This window comes from Anabrus simplex, chromosome 3 (genome assembly GCF_040414725.1).
Source record: "Anabrus simplex isolate iqAnaSimp1 chromosome 3, ASM4041472v1, whole genome shotgun sequence".
Taxonomy (NCBI): Eukaryota; Metazoa; Arthropoda; class Insecta; order Orthoptera; family Tettigoniidae; genus Anabrus; species Anabrus simplex.
In genome coordinates, this window is record NC_090267.1 from 105,681,663 (window position 1) to 105,698,118 (window position 16,456).

At 36.9% G+C, this 16,456-nt stretch overlaps 1 protein-coding gene across 1 annotated transcript in view; it reads right to left on the reverse strand.

Moving 5' to 3' along the window:
• The window catches only part of otu (ovarian tumor), a 328,266-nt gene that overhangs the window by 24,815 nt on the left and 286,995 nt on the right, over positions 1 to 16,456 (reverse strand). Inside the window, exon 15 of the mRNA XM_067144171.2 lies at positions 11,623 to 11,742. Within this exon, the coding sequence (XP_067000272.1) occupies positions 11,623 to 11,742 (120 nt within the window). The remainder of the gene's footprint in view (positions 1 to 11,622; positions 11,743 to 16,456) is intronic.

Below are 16,456 nucleotides of genomic sequence, written 5' to 3' on the forward strand. Positions count from 1 at the left end.
TTCTTGGACCAACACTTTAATAAAGACAAAAACTTGAATGATATGATATAGATATAAAAAGCCCCCTCTATGATCAAATTCCTATTCTACTTCAAAAAATGAATTTTCAAGACAATAACTTTTTTAAATCTTTAATTCCATGTCAGCTAACACTCCCAACACGTTGACAGGCACGCCCCTCCCCTCTACCTACCCCGTTTCCGTCAACTCTCCTCTGCACATGGGCAGCAAGCCCATAGCTGCTCCTTCCCAAGCACTTCCCCCTCCACTACGACCTCATGGATACAATATGAGAAGTAGGAACCGAGCGACCTTCATTAGTCAGACAACACTCAACATGACTAGATAACATCTTAGCGGCCTAAGGGGTAAGTGAATATTAACATTTACTCATCTTTACTGCTTAGCTCAATTCCTTTGAACAATAAGTTTAATAATAAATTCTCTCAATTACAGTCAGTCTATGCACACGTGGCATTCACACCATCTGTCACAAAATAGATGTCCCTTTTGACCAACACGCAAGCATTCAGCACGCACCAACACCATCAAGCTGTGCTACTTACAACTTCACTTCACTAACAAGATTAATGAAGGCTTAAGTCAAGATACTCCAATCAAGTTGTTGTTTTACTTTAACAAGGCAAATATCACGAGCCAAAGACTTAAATCTGTTGTTTTCCTTTTTCAATTTTACTACATTATTTCCAAATAAGGTCTAAATTAACTATTCTCACATCGCTGGAATGTATTTCCTAACATTCTGAAAACTGTAATATTTAAAAACTCAAATTAGACCACTGCTACTAAGCCCTGTACTATGTACCCTTGCCACAACTATTTATCAACAGCTAACGGCTGTTATTGTTGTTATTCACAATAGTACCAATAGTTGTTTATTTAACCTTTCTTTTCAACTGCTCCTATTTTAAGTTTGTAACAAGTTAAGATATTAGAATCAAGTTGTTGGTTTACGCCAAATGTTAAATCAACAATTGCTTATTGCAAGCCAAAAATCTCGAACCTAAGACTTCAACTAGATAGTTTTTCAATTTTTATGACTTTACTTCTGAATAAGGTCTCAATTAACATTCCCATATTGCTGAAATGTTTTTCCTAACATTCCAAAACATTGTAATATTTAAAAATTCAAAACAGACCAGTGATACTAAGCACTGTATTATGTACCTTAGTCACAACTATTAATCAACAGCCAATGGCAGATACTGTTATTCACAATAATACCAAATCTTAATAATTATATTTTAATTATAAATCAGGTGCCTGATTTAACCTTGAGGAGGTACAGTGACTGAAGATGCCTTCAATGAAAAGCAAAACATGCCTTACATTTCATAAGGTAATAAGGATCAAATCCTAATTGTATAAGACTATAATGTATTGAATAGGTGGTTAAATAATAAATTAATTAGCATCCTACAAGTATAGTGATCTTCAATACGGAACCATAATGATATTTATCACTTGCAATGGTTAAGTCTCAGATTGTGATGAAATTTGGAAAACACATTGAGGTACATGTAAAAAGATGTCGGCATCAATTTTCGATGCAGACATTCATTAGAGCGTTAACTAACGGGCCTAAATGTTGCGACATTTGAAGTTCCGCACGAACAAAGATTAATACCTGCTGGTCAATGCTAAGCAGTCCAACTCGTTGGCTGAATTGCTGGCCTTCGGTTCAGAGGGTCCTGGGTTCGATTCCCGACCAGGTCAGGGATTTTAACCTTCATTGGTTAATTCCAGTGGCTCGGGGGCTGGGTGTTTGTGCTGTCCCCAACATCCCTGCAACTCACACACCACACACAACATTATCCTCCACCACAATAACACAGTTACCTACACATGGCAGATGCCGCCCACCCTAATCGGAGGGTCTACCTTACAAGGGTTGCACTCGACTAGAAATAGCCACACAAAATTTTAAAAAATGCTAAGCAGGCACACTGCCTGCCTCATGCCACACCTCTGCACCTCCTCCCCTCCTGCTGGTTCACTGAGGCACGTTTTCCTTCTACCTGCGCCTGTCCGTCTGCTTAGCTGTCGAACAGGACTGGTGGTACACTTTGCGTACTCTATCAGCCTTCCCCATATCTCTCCTTTGTAATTCCCACATTGTATTTGTTAGTTTATATTTTCTGAAATGTTTCTGAAAATGTTTGCGATGATTCTTAAGTGTAATGCTGTTGTGCGTGTCAAAAAATATTTTTCATCTTCAAGCAAATCATAAAAGTCATGGTGAAGAAGGTCCGCTGAACTTTCAGGAGCTGCAGCTTTATGACGTGACTGAGGGTGTGTGTTAAGCAGTCAACTGTTTTCAAATAGGTTTTGGCAATCACCGGGTGATGTCACACCGCATGACACAGGCCGTAATAACGTAGACTGAAGCGTGGTATTTTGTGCTACACGTGAAATTTTTAGTTTTAGTTTCCAGCACTGGACCGTCTGATATGTCGATACCGATAACTCTCTTGCGTTTTTTTAAACAAACATTCTCACAAAAGACAGGAAGGAAGGTAGGCCTCTCTCAAACAATGTACAGGTTATAGTAGGTGTTAAAGAGGGAGGAGAAGGAAAAGGGGAATTGTAGAAGACAGGTGGTCTAATGTTCTAAGGTGAAGGAGATTGTAGGCTAAGGGCTCTATTCAGGATCAGAATTCACGACAGGTGTGTCTGAGAAATCGGTACGAGTCACTCCAGGTAGAACAACAGAGGGAAGATGAGGAACAGGGAACTGTTGCAGAGATGTGAGGAAGTAGGAGGAAGGGAAAAGGTAGGAAAGGGAAATGTAGAGTAGAGGATAGGAAAAGGCAGGTGGAACAGGGTCATGGGAAGGAGAAAAGGGAGGATGAAGTAGCTTCTGCAACTATCAGGAAAGATAGGGCTGACCAAGAGGGCAGGGGATCAAATGAGGTGGGTAGGGTTGAGGCTCTGGTCATGGGGGTTTCCATTGTTAGACATGTGGGGAAAGTGTGTGGAGGAAAGGGAACCAGGGTAGAGTGTAATCCAGGAATTAGGTTGAGGCAGATGTTTAGGAAAGGAGAAGAGGAGGAGGGGAAGGAGAAGGTGGTAGTGTTTCACGTTGGTACCAACAACGTAAGGCAAGCTATTATTAAGTACCAACATAGTTGGGGATGTGTGGGATCTGGTAAATGCAGCACAGGTGAAATTTAAGGAAGCGGAGATTGTTATCAGTGGAATTCTGTGAAGGAGGGTGATTGGGGATTTAAATGAGACTATGGAGTGGGTAAGTGGGAAACTGGGAGTGAGATTTCTAGATCCTAATGGGTGGCTAGGAGATCGGGATCTGCGCTCAGATGGCCTACACTTAAACCGCAGTGGTACATATAAGTTAGGAAATTTGCTTGGAAGGTTAATAGGGAGGTATATTCAGGGAAATGGGATGGTCTAGGGGGCAGTGATAAGGGCACAGAGATGTGGAAGTCAAGTAGGGATGACATAAAAATGCAAGTGTTGAACTATAGAAGTATTGTAAAGAAAGGAATAGAATGAAGTAATTTAACAGATATATACTTACCAGATATTATAATAGCAGTTGAATCATGACTGAGAAATGATATAATGGATGCAGAAATAATCTCATGGAACTGGAGTGTGTATCGTAGAGATAGGATAGGAATGGTGGGAGGGGGAGTATTCATTCTGGTGAAAGAAGAATTTGTAAGCTACGAAAAAGTTAAAGATGACAAACATGAAATTCTAGGTGTAAGACTCATTTTTAAAGATAATAGGCAACTTGGTATCTTTGGAGTGTACAGACCGGGAAACGGTAGCGCTGACACGGACTCAGAATAATTTGATAAGATAATCAACTATGTGGGAAACAACATGGAAAGGAATGTGATTGTAACAGGAGATCTGAATTTACCAGATGTCAATTGGGAAGGAAATGCGAACGACGGGAAACATGACCAACAAATGGCAAATAAGCTAATATGGGAAGGACAGCTGATTCAGAAAGTGATGGAACCAACTAGAGGGAAAAATATACTGGACGTGGTGCTGGTAAAACCAGACGAGCTCTATAGTGAAACCGAAGTAATAGATGATATTAGTGATCATGAAGCTGTTTTTGTTGTAGTTAAAAATAAAATATGATAGAAAGGAAGGTCTTAAAAGTAGGACTATTAGGCAGTAACATACGGCTGATAAAGCAGGCATGAGGCAGTTTTTAAAAAGTAAAAATGATCGGTTGAAAACAGTAAATGAAAGTGTAAACGGACTCTGTGATGGGTTTAAAGCAATAATCGTTGATGAATGTGAAAACAGGTTTGTACCTTTAAAGGTGGTAAGGAATGGTTAAGACCCAAAGTTATAAATAGCTGTGGAAGTAAGGAGAAATTGAAGGAACTTACTAGGAAATTGAATCTACCAAAGAAGACAGCTAATGATAACACGATGACAAGCATGCAAGCATACTTGACAGTCATATAAATTTTAGTGAAAAATGGAAGGGTATGTATAGGAACTTTAAGGCAGAAACAGGTTCCAAAAAAGGACATTCCAGGAATAATTAATGAAAGGGAGTGTGTATGTGAGAATCATCAAAAGGCAGAAGTGATGATGATGATGATGATGATGATGATGATGATGATGATGCTTGTTTTAAGGGGCCTAACATCGAAGGTCATCGGCCCTGAAAGGCAGAAGTATTCAGTCAGTAGTATGTAAAGATTGTTGGTTACAAGGATAATGTCCAGATAGAGGAGGAGACTAATGCTAAAGAAGTATTAACATTTACACATGATAACAATGACATTTACAATAAGATACAAAAGTTGTAAACTAGAAAAACAGCTGGAATTGATAAGATTTCTGGGGATATACTAAAAGCAATGGTTTGGAATATAGTACCATTACAGAAATACTTATTTGATTATTGTTTGGTTGAAGGAGCTATACCAAATGAATGGAGAGTTGCTGTAGTAGCCCCTGTGTATAAAGGAAAGGGTGATAGACATAAAGCTGAAAATTATAGGCCAGTCAGTTTGACATCTATTGCGTGTAAGCTTTGGAAAAGCATTCTTTCTGATTATATTAGACATGTTTGCAAAATTAATAACTGGTTCGACAGAAGGCAGTTTGGGTTTAGAAAAGGTTATTCCACTGAAGCTCAACTTGTAGGATTCCAGCAAGATATAGCAGATATCTTGGATTCTGGAGGTCAAATGGACTGTATCGCAATTGACATGTCTAAAGCATTTGATAGGGTGGATCATGGGAGACTACTGGCAAAAATTGCTATTGGACTAGACAAAAGAGTGACTGAATGGGTTACTATATTTATAGAAAATAGATCTCAGAGAATTAGAGTAGGCCAAGCTTTATCTGACCTTGTAATAATTAAGAGGGTAGTTCCTCAAGGCAGTATTATTGGACCTTTATGATCTCATATATATATAAATGATATGAGGAAAGAAGTGGAATCGGAGGCTTTTCGCAGATGATGTTATTCTGTATAGAGTAATAAATAAGTTACAAGATTGTGAGCAACTGCAACATGACCTCGATAATGTTGTGAGATGGACAGCAGACAATGGTATGATGATAAACGGGGTTAAAAGTCAGATTGTGAGTTGCACAAATAGGAAAAGTCCTCTCAGTTTTAATTACTGCATTGATGGGGTGAAAGTTCCTTTTGGGGATCATTGTAAGTATCTAGGTGATAATATAAGGAAAGATCTTCATTGCGGTATTCACATAAATGGGATTGTAAATAAAGGGTACAGATCTCTGCACATGGCTATGAGGGTGTTTAGTGGTTGTAGTAAGGATGTAAAGGAGAGGGCATATAAGTCTCTGGTAAGAAGCCAACTCGAGTATGGTTCCAGTGTATGGGACCCTCACCATGATTACTTTATTCAAGAACTGAAAAAAATGGAAAGAAAAGTAGCTTAATTTGTTCTGGGTGATTTCCGACAAAAGAGTAGTGTTACAAAAATGTTGCAAAGTTTGGGCTGTGAAGAACTGGGAGTAACAAGACGAGCTGCTCGACTAAGTGGTATGTTACAAGAGACTATCCTCATTTTTTCCCATATTGAAAGTCTCTTAAAAGGAGAACAATAAACTGACTGCTTACGTCTATAGGACTGCCATACTCTGGTTAAGACTACAAGCAATTTGTGAATTCGACAAATTTTGACGTTAAATATTTAAAGTAGGACAAAATTCATAACCTATATTCAACAGTGTGCATCAGTTTTGTCGATTTTATGGATGAAAAGAATAATATTCATGCCTAAACTCAGCTGTTTGGAGAGTGTATTAAGATTTCAATTCCATATGGTACAACATGTGAAAAAGTTTACGTCCTGTTGTAACAAAATTCTTTGATGTGTATACAACAAATAATTGACATTCAGCAATTTAACAGATTGAAAATGTATTTCTTCAGAGACTAACTAAAGGCATTGTATTCTGAATATTAGAATAAGGTTGTAAAACTTGAAACTCAATAAATAGTCATATTATTTTCAATAAGACGACATAATATATAAACGCTTTATATTTAAGAGTATTTTTAAAGTTTATTATAAATAAGTTTGTTAATGGCAAACCATAAGTGTAAGTTCTATAACAATGTTATCAATTTAATCTTGTAAGAATACTGTATTTATAGCTGAAGATGTTCAAAATATGAATGAAATATGTCCTAACAATTAAGCAATAAAATAAGGATGAGATCCTAATTTTATAATTGCTTTTAATGTATTGAATAGGTGGAAACCAAAGTTTTATTGTTCTCCTTTTAAGTGGTATGTTCCACGCTATCAGTGGAGAGATTGCGTGGAATGACATTAGTAGACGAATAAGTTTAAGTGACATCTTTAAAAGTAGGAAACATCACAATATGAAGATAAAGTTGGAATTCAAGAGGACGAATTGGGGCAAATATTTATTTATAGGAAGGGGATTTAGGGATTGGAGTAACTTAGCACAGGAGATGTTCAATAAATTTCAAATGTCATTGAAATCATTTAAGAAAAGGCTAGGAAAACAACAGATAGGGAATCTGCCACTTGGGCAACTGCCCTAAATGCAGATTATTATTGACTGACTAATTGATTGATTGATTAAACATCATCTGCAAACAGGCTTATCTGTGATTCCAGTTCTATCCTCATATCTTTTATATACATAAGTAAACTAAGTTCCAATAATACTGTCTTGCTAGAGCCCCTTTTAATAGTTACATGATCAGATGAATGGTTCCTTCACATACTCCATCAGAGTTCTGTTTTCTAGAAATTTAGCCATCAGTTCAACTGACCTTTTGACTAGTCCAATCAATAACCCTCATTTTTTTCAGCAGTCTCCGATGATCTACCCTATCAAAATACTTAGATTTGTCAATAGTGATACAGTCCATTTGTCCCCCTGAATCTAAAATGTCTGCTATATCTTGCTGGAATCCTACAAGTTGAGCCTGAGTGGAATAATCTTTCAAAAACCTGAACATCTTTCTAGTTATTTATTTATTTATTTCCATAGTTCATGCCCAATTGGAGCACACAAATCAATCCATATACACTACAGTCTTCACAATATTAGTTGTAATGTTTTCTCAACTTCCTCTTCTCTTCCTTCATTTTTTCTGACCTGGCCACCCTCTCTTCATCTGTAATGGTGTACCGTTTTCGTTTGACTGTTTTTAATTTTAGTCTTGTACCTCTACTTCACAGAATCCTCTTCTCTTTTCTCTGTGCAATTTGTTTCATTGTTATATTCAGCTCTTCTAAATCATTCTGGACCACAACAAACAAGTTGTTCTTGGTTTTATTTTTCCAAAAGAAGCTGAATAATTGTTTCAGTAGTCTGGTCTCTGGTAGTCTTACTACGTGGCATAAAAAGGCAATTCTCTTTTTTTAGCATTGTATCCACAATTGATTAATTTTCCTGATAGACTATTTCATTAGGCAGCAGTCTCCATTGTCCATTTACTTCATGTTTTTTATTGATGATTATCCTGATGATCCTTGTATTTTATTTATTTTTTTATTTTATCCGTTGTTGCTTTGGTATTCAACTTAAACAGAGTTTCACTTGCGTAAGTTGCTTCAGGTTTAACTACTGAACCATAATGTTTGAATTTAGAGTTTATCGAGAGAGATTTCTTCTTATATGTTGACCATGTGATTCGTGCTTGTCTCAGTTTTATTGTTCTGTATTCTACTGAGGCTTTCTCATTTAGGTTCCAAGCTTTCTATAATACAAACATGTCTAATTTTATCAGAAAGAATACTTTCCCAGTGTTTACAAGAAATACATGTCAAGCTTACTGGCCAGTAGTTATCTGCTATGTTTTCATCACTCTTCCCTTTGTACATTGAGGCTACTATAGGAACTCTCCATTCAGGTATAGCTCCTTCATGCAAACAGTAATCAAATAATTTTTCAGTATATTTTTCACTATATCCAACCCACTGTATTTAGTGCATCCCCAGAAATCATATCAATCCAAGTTTCTCCTTTAACTTTCAACTTTTGTACTTTTTGTAAATGTCTATTATCAGAGATACATTTCAGTACTTCACCACTAGAGTGCAGCATCTGTTATTCGTATTACCTCCTCTACATAGACATTATCCTTATATCCAACTATATATACATACATACATACATACATACTGAATACTTCTGCCTGCTGTAAGTCCTCACATATACACGCACTTAGTTCATTAATGATCCTTGGAAGCTGCTTCTGCCTTGAAGTACCTACAGTACGCGCACCTTTTAGTGATACAAGCACACCCTAGTGCTGAAGTGGTCGATCTCGGTTATCTTCGAGATTCGTATTGGCAACCTTTGAAACACAAACTATGAATCGCTTATGCATCGCTGTGCGACATCTGGCGTACACTTTACGTACTAGTACTGTTGTTGTTTACACAGCAAAGCCAAACTATAGAATTCATGCTGGGAACAAGATTCGAATCGAAAAATGTTATATAATGTTAAATATTGTATGTGTGACACAGTTGTTGGCGTAAGATAATAAATGTTTAGAAAAGTCATAACGATCGATCATATTATCGATTCAAATTCATATTTCATTTCCATTCAGTTGGCAGTATAACCGGAACCGGGAGAGCTCCCTCCTGACTCCTCAGCCCCAAACAAAGTAATATCGCTAAAAGGTGCGCGGACTATACACATATCCTCCTGTTTTTTCCCCTCAAATTCGTATTATAGTCAATTATTTTTGCCATCATGTTATCCTTTGCTAAAATTAATTTCCTACTAAATTCTTTAAATCTCTCCTAACTATTTCTCCCCTGCAGCTCCTCCTTAACCTATGCGTCATTACTATTTCTTACCATCTTTAAAGGAAGATGCCTCTTTTCACACTCCTGAACACCTGCTTTAAACCCATCTCATAGGCTGTTTACATTATTGTTTACCATTTTTCTCTGATCATAATTACTTTTTAAAACCTCCCCCATGCCTTTCATAAAGACTATATGGCACTGCCTATTAGTCCTACTTTTTATAACCTGCATTTATTTTTAACTACAACAAAAACAGCTTCATGATCACTTATACCATCTATCACTTCAGTTTCTCTGTAGAGCTCGTCTGATTTTATCAGCACGATGTCTAGAATAACTTTCCTCTAGTTGGTTCCATCACTTTCTGATGCAGCTGTCCTTTTCATATTACCTTATAAACTTAAACTTTGGTCATGCCTTCTGTCATTCGCATTACCTTCCCACGTAACATTTAGTAAATTGAGATCACCCACCACAATCACGTTCCTTTTTGTGTTATTCCCCATACAACAGATTATCTTATAATTATGCATCAGTGATAGCATCACCTCATCCAATCCTACACACTGTCTATTATCTTTAGAGATGAGCCTTGCACCAAGAATTTCATGTTTCTCATCCTTAACTTTTTTGTAGCTAACAAATTATTCTTTCATCAGTATGATAATCTCTCTCCTACCATTCCTACCCTTCTTCTATGATAAACACTCCAATCCTGTAAGAAAATTTCTGCATCCATATCATCACTTCTCAACTCTGATTACAATATCTGGTAAATATATTATCGGCACACTTTATCTTGGTGCATTTACACCCTAGTGCTGAATCAGTCGACCTTGGCAATCTTCGAGATTCGTACTGGCAACCTCTGAAACACAAACTATGAATCGCTTAAGCATCGTTGTGCGACATCTGGCGTACACTTTACGTACTAGTACTGTTGTTGTTTACACAGCAAAGCCAAATTATAGAATTCATGCAACGAACAAGTTTTGCATCGAGAAATGTTATATAATATTATATAATGTGTATGTGACATAGTTGTTGGCTTAAGATAATAACGGTTTAGAAACTTCATATCGATCGATCATATTCTTGATTCAATTCAGATTTCATTTTCATTCAGTTGGCAGCACTATCGGAACCGAGACAGCTCCCTCCTTACTCCTCACCCCCGTACACAAATGCACCAAGATAAAGTGTGCCGATAATACATCTACAAAATTACTTAATTATATTCCTATCATTACAATACTGTTATAGTTTAGCACTAACAAATGTCCATTCCCTTCTAGTTTTTTGGGTTTCTCAATTCATCCTCTAAATCATCATTTTGACACTACTGAAATCACCAATCACAAAGTTTGCTATGTTTTGTGGTACTTTATGTAATACACTTTTTGCATCTTTTAACTTTGGATGCACCAAGATCATGCTCTCTTTTATCTCCTTACAACACTGCACAAACATGTTTAGCCCAATTAAATCAATTTCCAACAGTTGTTCCCAGTTATTTATAGCAATTTTGATGTATGTGCATGAACTCCTCTCAGCTGAGTTGGAAGTTTAAAATTACTCTCCAGTTTGAAAACCTGATAATTTGACACATCTCTCCATTTACTCATCCTATTTTTTAACCTGCATCTTACTAGGCCTACAAATCAAAATATTTCCTTCTCCTACCTTAAACTCTCATTCCCAAAATCTCATGCTCTTCTTCACATTCATAGCTTATTATTCCTGACCTTACTAAAATAAAAGTGTCATTCCATGCTTATATTCAGTCCCTCCTATGTACAGTACTTTGTAATAATTGAGAGTTTTCTTTTTTCTTTATTTCCTGTCTCAACCATGACTCTAGCCCTATTATTACATAGGATGGTTTATCTCAATTAGTGAATTTTGTTTCTCATTCTTCTTCTTTACTACATCTCAGTTACTTACCAGGAGCAGAGTAGGTTCCCCATGATTTTTCACAGGGTGTAAAATTTTTGACACTTTTTATCCTGTTCACTCAGCACTACTACTGTTTTATTAGAATTGTAATTGTAGAACTTAGTACAAGGGCTGCCAAAGCTGTTGGTTAATAATCTTAATTCTCTACAACTGATAAACTAATTTGACCTTATTTGCTGAATCATTCTAGTTGCTTTTCCAGTCAGAATATGGTAGTGGTTTTTACGTACTGTATATTTTTAAAAAACATCATGTACAGAATTATTTAAAATAGCTCTAAAAAGCCTGGAAGGTGAATACATAGCCAAGATCCAAATCATACATCTTTCCTGCAGCTGGCAGGTAATTTGCTTACCATTATGATGTTCCCCTTCTTTAAGCACTGTAGATTGTGACTGCCATGTTGTGCCTGCATTTGTCACTGGATGTGTTGATCTTGACTGAGATTGTTCCTCTTCCACAGTCACGGTGGAATCTGTCCAAAAATGTAACATCCATTCACCATTAAAAAACAAAGCAAAGAAAGGCCTACACAATTCAAATAATTACAGTGGAAGTTTGCTATAGCGTGTACGGCATACAATGAGAACCCTGCTGTAACGACAGTTTTTGCCTGTCCCTTGAAAATTCCTATATTAAACTGTGTATTATCCTTCAGTTACAGGGGGAGCCCGATCACCTACACATCCGTTTTTACAAGCAGTTGAGCGTGCGCAATTTTTTCTGTCACCAATGTTTATGCACCCCAGTGATTATATTGCATGCGATCAACCATCTTTGGTATAGTTTTCTCGCTACGTCCAGTAGCAAGCTCTCTTATTAACATTCAAATGGGACGTCGGAGTCAATTAGCAATACCCGTCTACCGCTGTTTCTTAAAGTAAAATCAAAATGAAAGAGGAGAACATGTTTTTGTAATAAATGCATAAATAACATGTCCGATAACAGTTGTTAACTAGATAGAAATACAGGCTAAAGTAAATGATTGCTTAATTTTAATGCTATATACTGAAATAAAGAACGGGGTACAGATCAAGATATGGCAGAGTGCACTATTGGATTTAGAGGTTAGTTTATATTTTCTCGCGTCTGGTTAAATTTCAGAAATTTATAGTGAAAGTTGTGTTTATGTTTCGTAGATCTACGTAGAGAAAGCATATGACAGGGTACCGAGGGAAAAGATGTTCGCCATACTGGGGGACTATGGAATTAAAGGCAGATTATTAAAAGCAATCAAAGGCATTTATGTTGACAATTGGGCTTCAGTGAGAATTGATGGCAGAATGAGTTCTTGGTTCAGGGTACTTACAGGGGTTAGACAAGGCTGTAATCTTTCACCTTCGCTGTTTGTAGTTTACATGGATCATCTACTGAAAGGTATAAAATGGCAGGGAGGGATTCAATTAGGTGGAAATGTAGTAAGCAGTCTGGCCTATGCTGACGACTTGGTCTTAATGGCAGATTGTGCCGAAAGCCTACAGTCTAATATCGTGGAACTTGAAAATAGGTGCAATGAGTATGGTATGAAAATTAGCCTCTCGAAGACTAAATTGATGTCAGTAGGTAAGAAATTCAACAGAATTGAATGTCAGATTGGTGATACAAAGCTAGAACAGGTCGATAATTTCAAGTATTTAGGTTGTGTGTTCTCCCAGGATGGTAATATAGTAAGTGAGGTTGAATCAAGGTGCCGTAAAGCTAATGCAGTGAGCTCGCAGCTGTGATCGACTGTATTCTGTAAGAAGGAAGTCAGCTCCCAGACGAAACTATCTTTACATCGGTCTGTTTTCAGACCAACTTTGCTTTACGGGAGTGAAAGCTGGGTGGCCTCAGGATATCTTATTCATAAGTTAGAAGTAACAGACGTGAAAGTAGCGAGAATGATTGCTGGTACAAACAGGTGGGAACAATGGCAGGAGGGTACTCTGAATGAGGAAATAAAGGCTAATTTAGGAATGAACTCGATGGATGAAGCTGTACGCATAAACCGGCTTCGGTGGTGGGGTCATGTGAGGCGAATGGAGGATAGGTTACCTAGGAGAATAATGGACTCTACTATGGAGGGTAAGAGAAGTAGAGGTAGACCAAGACGACGATGGTTAGACTCGGTTTCTAACGATTTAAAGATAAGAGGTATAGAACTAAATGAGGCCACAACACTAGTTGCAAATCGAGGATTGTGGCGACGTTTAATAAATTCACAGAGACTTGCAGACTGAACGCTGAAAGGCATTACAGTCTATAATGATAATGTATGTATGTATGTATGTAAACTGAAATTAAGTAAGAATGCGATACATCTCAAGAGGTGGCAGAGCCCAACACCAACCGAGACGCATGGCTAGTGCACTAGCTATAACAGACTTCTACTCTATACTAAAATTTTGTGCACTAGCCATGCACCTTGGTGGATGTGCTATTTACAAACTGATGAGCCCAACTGCAAAACACTGGCAACCAGGAATGAGTTAGCTGGAAAATTGATAATGTCCAATAACGGACCATTTATATTGGTATTAGCAATTGTTAACTCGTTAGAAATAAAGGCTGAAGTAAACCATCGCTTAATTTTAATGTTGCATACTGAAATTAAGTTAGAATGTGATACACCTCAAGATATAGAAGAGTGCATCACTAATTTCAGAGGATAGTTTATATTTTATTGCATCTGGTTAAATTTCAGAAAGGCTATTCCCATTTAAATTTATAGCAAGGAGGTTATCATTTCTCTACAGATGCTTGAAGTATGTTTTCATGATACATATACGGTTACGTTAGGTGACACTGTGTGAATAAGAAAATTGAAACGTTTGCCAAAGAAGCCTCTGGAGTGATGCTATAATTTCTTCAGAATGAAATTAAATATACACTTTCATGTAGTATCGAAGTTTGTAAAATAACAAACGAGTAAGCCTAGTGTGGATATCATCTGTGAAAACGCAAGTTTTGAACAAATTGGTTGCTGTTTCATACCATTTTAATGTGTATGCCGCCCCCCGCCCCCCAATTTTACGAAAAATCGGATATAACGACAATCCTCTATAAGAAGTACATTTTTTGCCATTATGAATTCTCGCTATAACAGACTTCTACTCAATACTAAAACTTCGTTGAAATGCTCTTGAAGGAAACAGCCAAAAGTAAAGTCTTCAGCTGTAAAAAGTCTCATAGTTGTAGGAATCATTCTTTAGCACTCTATCCCAATGACACTACTATTTTTCCACTACTATTTGCAACAGATGAACATTTACAAAAAACATTTTTTAAATTTACTATTGATCATATGTTATGATTACCTGTATCAAGAACTGGGACTAAGGGGTAAACAAACAAACATTACAACTACAGTTAGGCTTAACACACATCCTGGATGAGCTCAGTAAGTCCTGGTTTCGAAAAATGGAAGCAGATAGTATCATCAAATCATAAGTATTTCAGACATATAAGTTCAGATCAAAATGTTCCCAGACTAATTGTGCCAAATGTGTGCCAACAGTTGTCAGGATAGAGTTGCACTAAAAACTACCTTCAATCATGATAAGACAGTCCACAAGGAGACATCAAGTATGCATGGCAGTCTGCAATTATATCATGAGCAGAAAGGAGGAACAAGAACTAACATGAAATATTGCATTAAACATGGAAAATCAGTCAAAGAGATGCTGAACGTGCTTTGGCAAGCATATGACAATGCAGCAAGGAGTTGTACGATGTCTTGGGTGGTATAGGCACTTCATAGGTGGAAAAACAACATCCCTTGAAAACAAGCATTCTGGAAGGTCTTCTTGAGCATCATTCCTGAAAAATGTGGAACAAATTCAGGAACTTTTGTGTAAGGATCATCAGAAGACAATTGACGACCTTGCAGATGGTGTGTTTTACGGGATAGTGCAGGCAATCCTCTTGTCAGAATTGAACATGTGGTGTATCACTTCCAAGACTGCCCCTCCAATTGCTGTGCAGAAAGAACATCATGCTGCAATGTCGAAGATCTCCACGAGTATGCCGCGGATGATCAAGGATCATCACCAGTGACGAGTCTTGGGTCTAAGAGTACGACCGAGATGTATATACATATAAATTATAAACATAAAAATTTTCCACCTATTCAATACATAGTTTTATTTACACTGCGTGTACTTACATTACATGGGTTGCTTGGGACTAGTTTCAACCCAACTTGGGGTCATCATCAGCCATATTAAAACAATACAAAAATATTTGACGAATTCCTGGAACATGTTTTTAATGAGCAGTAAAAACACTTTGAAACAAATATACAACTAACTCTATGATATGTGGTGCTAAAAATGTTGCATATGAAAGTGAAATATTGTGTGTGACAATAGGTGTGCAATATACCGGGTGGTACAGCTGCCCCTATTCACGCAGTTTTATGCAACCCGCAGATTATAGTCGAACCTAAAAATATTCACCTTGACTACTCACTACAATGTCTGCTCTTACAACGCTTTCCATAATTCGTTTATTCGTGTCAAGCAAATCAGCATTAATGATAAAATACCGATTGATGGTAAAGAATCGTGAAAATTATGTGTCGCAGAAACGTCCTGTACAGAGAATATTATTGGTGAATGACTAGAAGTAGCAGCAACACAACTGCGCTAAACAGCAACCCGTGATAGCCGAGCTTGCTAAAAGTTAGAGGAGAGTACCGGTGTACGTTAGTAGGCAGTTCGAGTCCTGTGTACGACGAATATTTTTATAGATTCACAATTAAGTATTTATTTTCCACCTAGTCGATACAATGATTGCTTAAGGCAATTTTTAATGGTCAAAAGTGGTACATGTTTCGTATATTATCAACATCTTCAGCCACATAACACTGTTTAGATGAAAAATGTATAAAATTGACAAAGTAATGCTTTAGAGGAAGTGTCCTTAAAATTAACATAAGATTGACAAGATTAAAACAAACAAATAACTCAAGAGAAAATATATAAATTATTTCTACAATAGAAAGCAGTCGTCAAGGAAACACTTGTACAATATTCCATAGAGAAATTGTCCTAATAAATATTCTTTTCTTAATAATTCATGAAAAAAGATCAATTTATAAATTAAAAATTATACAATTTATAACTAATTATCGAAATGAAGACATCCTGATATCACAGTGCGGCTCTTATTATTAATGTAGATGAAGATATAACTAATTCCTAGTTGTC